The sequence below is a fragment of the Mandrillus leucophaeus genome, unplaced genomic scaffold (genome assembly GCF_000951045.1).
Source record: "Mandrillus leucophaeus isolate KB7577 unplaced genomic scaffold, Mleu.le_1.0 Scaffold714, whole genome shotgun sequence".
Classification (NCBI taxonomy): Eukaryota; Metazoa; Chordata; class Mammalia; order Primates; family Cercopithecidae; genus Mandrillus; species Mandrillus leucophaeus.
Window position 1 is genome coordinate 652591 of NW_012107742.1, and position 3607 is coordinate 656197.

The 3607-nt window shown below is 38.0% G+C and overlaps 1 protein-coding gene across 1 annotated transcript in view; it reads left to right on the forward strand.

The window, feature by feature from the left end:
- Positions 1-2642: 2642 nt before the first annotated feature.
- LOC105528392 (protocadherin alpha-10-like) overlaps positions 2643-3607 on the forward strand; it is an 8866-nt gene continuing 7901 nt past the window's right edge. The window contains exon 1 of the mRNA XM_011965122.1: positions 2643-3606. Coding sequence (XP_011820512.1) covers positions 2803-3606 — 804 coding nt within the window. The 5' untranslated portion in view covers positions 2643-2802. The remainder of the gene's footprint in view (position 3607) is intronic.

Consider the following 3607-nt stretch of genomic DNA (forward strand, 5'->3'; position numbering starts at 1 on the left):
TCTCTCTCAGAATATAAGCTCTCATCATACGCAAATTCTCAGAAGGGCTGTGAATACCTTAGTAATAAATTTATCTTTTGAGGTCATTAGCAAACATGAACGCACTGGGATCCAGAGAAGGTAAAATTCAAAACAGGCTGTCAAATTCAAAACAGAGAGGTGAGAGTAGAACAGACACTTTCCTACTTTGCGTAATAGCTCTCCTTATATGCATCTGTAGTTAACATTCCTCAATTCAAGTCAGAATCATGAAACAATAATGAAGCTCCTCCTATGCCAGCTCTTTTCAAGTTGTGGTTACTATATAGGGAAAACTAAGTTATCACCCAATATCTTAGACACTTTGAGAGCAAAGGGGGTGCTGTAAATAAGTATACAAGATAACAGACCTAAACTGAGCCTGTCCCAGACAAATTGGGGCCTATGGTCAACCTATCCTTAGACCTACTAATGCTACTGCATTAGCAGCACCTAAGTCCTCATTGAATGTTCTGGTTTAAGACCACCTCAGAAATTCTGAAATGGGTAGTATGAGCAAATTTTCATTTTAAAGCACACCTGAGATGATTCTCATACAACTGAAATTTTAGATCCGTAGCCCTATTTAATACTTGATGTGCAAGTTTCTGCAATCTAAAAAGATGTGGTGGCCTGACACCCGTAATCCCAACATTTTGGGAGGCCAAGGTGGGAGGGTCCCTTGAGCCCAGCAGTTTGAGACCAATGTAGTGAGACTCATCTCCACCAAAAAAAATAAAATAAAAAAAAAAATTAGCCGGGCATGGTGGCACACATCTGTAGTCCCAACCACTCAGGAGGCTGAGGTTGGAGAATCACTTGAGCCTGGGGCATTGAGGCTGCAGTGAACTGTGATGACACCACTGCACTTCAGCCTGGGTGACAGCAAGATTCTGTCTCAAAAAAAAAAAAGAGTAATTTAACTACTCCCTACTTTTTATTCAATGTTAGACATCTACATTGGGATATTTATGTTATTACTTGGTATAAAATGTACATTAGTAGAAATTGAGTTTAGTTTTTATTATTTTGTGTGTGGAGATGACTGATCAATGGCAAACTTATTTTACACTCCAGATAGCTAAAACAAACGTTGATATTTTGGTACGTAGCTCATTACATTTTAATTCAAGGTTTATAAAAAAGTAATCTCTAAAATCAGAATTCGAATGAATTTTGATGCAAGAGGCATGCCAAAGGAGTAGAGAAGTATAGAAACAGAATTTAGTAGGACACGTAAACTGATGGATTAAGTGACACCCATTTCTGTCAGTTTTCTTATTCATAAATATTGTTGCTCTGTCATTCAAATTTTAATAAAAAAGTTTAAAGTTATTGACACATTTAAAAATATTCTTTAGAAAAGCCAAAACATCATTAAATAAAATAAATTAACACTTGTATAGGACCAAAATTTCTGTTACTAAGTTTTCCTTTCTTGGAAAGATAGAAAACCCAAGTTTTTTCAGCAGCACAGATATATTACATTTTCATTCCTGAATATTTGATTTCAAGAACTTTGAGAGAGAAAAAATATTTTTACCACAAGTGGTAATGAAAAACTTCATTGACACTGATAAAATTATTAGATACATTTCAGAACTGTGTCTTTTGAGCATTTGAAAAGTGTAAATATAACAGGGTTGAAAGCATTTGTCTCTGAAAGCAGATATAATAAATTTGTTAATTACTTTATTTAGAATTATAATTAAGATTCTTTTTGCCCATGTAAGATATTATAAAATGAAACTTCTCCTTGTATAAAGGATTTTTCTGTAACAGCACTTTTCTCTTTTCTTAAATACGGAAACCGCCACTCTCAGCCTGTGCAGTAGCAATAATTAAGGCATTCTATAGGTAATAATTTTGCCTGATGAGCCAAATTTAGTATTGAGCCTCATCAAAACAAATGTGGCCAAATTGAGGCCTGAGAATAGTTTCCATTTATGAATCACTCACTCTCCTTAAGGTACTATTGCAAGCACTTAATATATTATAATTCACACAACCACCATATTAGTATTAGGCCAAAGTTATAAAACTGGAACATGGAGCAGGAAGAGGTTAAATGATTTTCCCAAGTCATGTGGCTAGCGAGTAGGATAATAGGAATCTAAATGAGAAATGTCTGATGTTGAAGCTAATGATCTCTAAATTCTAGTGATGACTAGATCTTCGGAGTTATAAACACCTCACAGATAGTTGATGCTTGACATTAGTGTCTAAACAAACTTTATTAAATATCAAAATAACGAGAAAGAGAATAAGTTAAGTGTCAGAACTTAAAGGGAACTAAACTTGTCATTTAATAAACTATTAGTATACTCAGTAGTATGCAAATACTAAGGGCATTTTGAAATTCAGGTATTTATAATCATGTGGTTAGGGAAGAAATCACTACTCTGAGATTCTACATTTAAGAAAACATTGCACGTGGGATCAACATTTATTATTATTAACTATAAAGAGACGTAATGTGAGGCTTTGAAAGTTCATAGACATAAAAATACATTAAAAAAAAGAATTAACATACGAATGAAAGAAAAGTTGTGAACTCATGGACTTGTACTTACACCTAAAGCCACCGGATGTCGCTGTGGTCCACAAAATAGCTTTTTAGAACAAAGGCATCTGCCAGTTTCTCAAGGACTAGGAAGTAGCTTCATTCTGAGATCTCAGCCATTTTGATAAAAAATAGATGTAAGAAATAGGACAGAAAATGTCAGATCGTATGTGCATTCTAGACCGCTGATTCGTCGATTTGTAAAGCAAGAGAAGCATAAGATGGTTTCCAGATGTAGCTGCCTGGGGGTCCAGTGTGCGCTGCTCTCGCTTCTTCTCCTCACAGCCTGGGAAGTGGGGAGCGCCCAGCTCCACTACTCCGTCTACGAGGAGGCCAAACACGGCTCCTTCGTGGGCCGTATCACGCAGGATCTGGGGCTGGAGCTGGCGGAGCTGGTGCCGCGCCTGTTCCGGGTGGCGTCCAAAACACACGGGGACCTTCTGGAGGTAAATCTGCAGAATGGCATTTTGTTTGTGAATTCTCGGATAGACCGCGAGGAGCTGTGCGGGAGGAGCGCGGAGTGCAGCATCCACCTGGAGGTGATCGTGGACAGGCCGCTGCAGGTTTTCCATGTGGACGTGGAAGTGAAGGACATTAACGACAACCCGCCCAGGTTCTCCGTAACAGAACAAAAGCTCTCAATACCTGAATCCAGACTGCTTGACTCTCGATTTCCACTAGAAGGCGCATCTGATGCGGATGTTGGAGAGAACTCATTGCTTACTTACGAACTCAGTCCAAATGAGTATTTTGTTCTTGATACTATAAACAAAAAAGACAAAGACAAACTCCCAGTGCTTGTTCTGCGGAAGCTGCTGGATCGTGAAGAAAATCCTCAGCTAAAGTTGTTATTGACAGCAACTGATGGAGGCAAACCTGAATTTACCGGATCTGTTTCTTTGCTGATCCTGGTGTTAGATGCCAATGATAACGCTCCTATCTTTGACAGACCGGTTTATGAAGTTAAGATGTATGAAAATCAAGTGAACCAAACATTAGTTATATGGCTCAACGCTTCTGATTCGG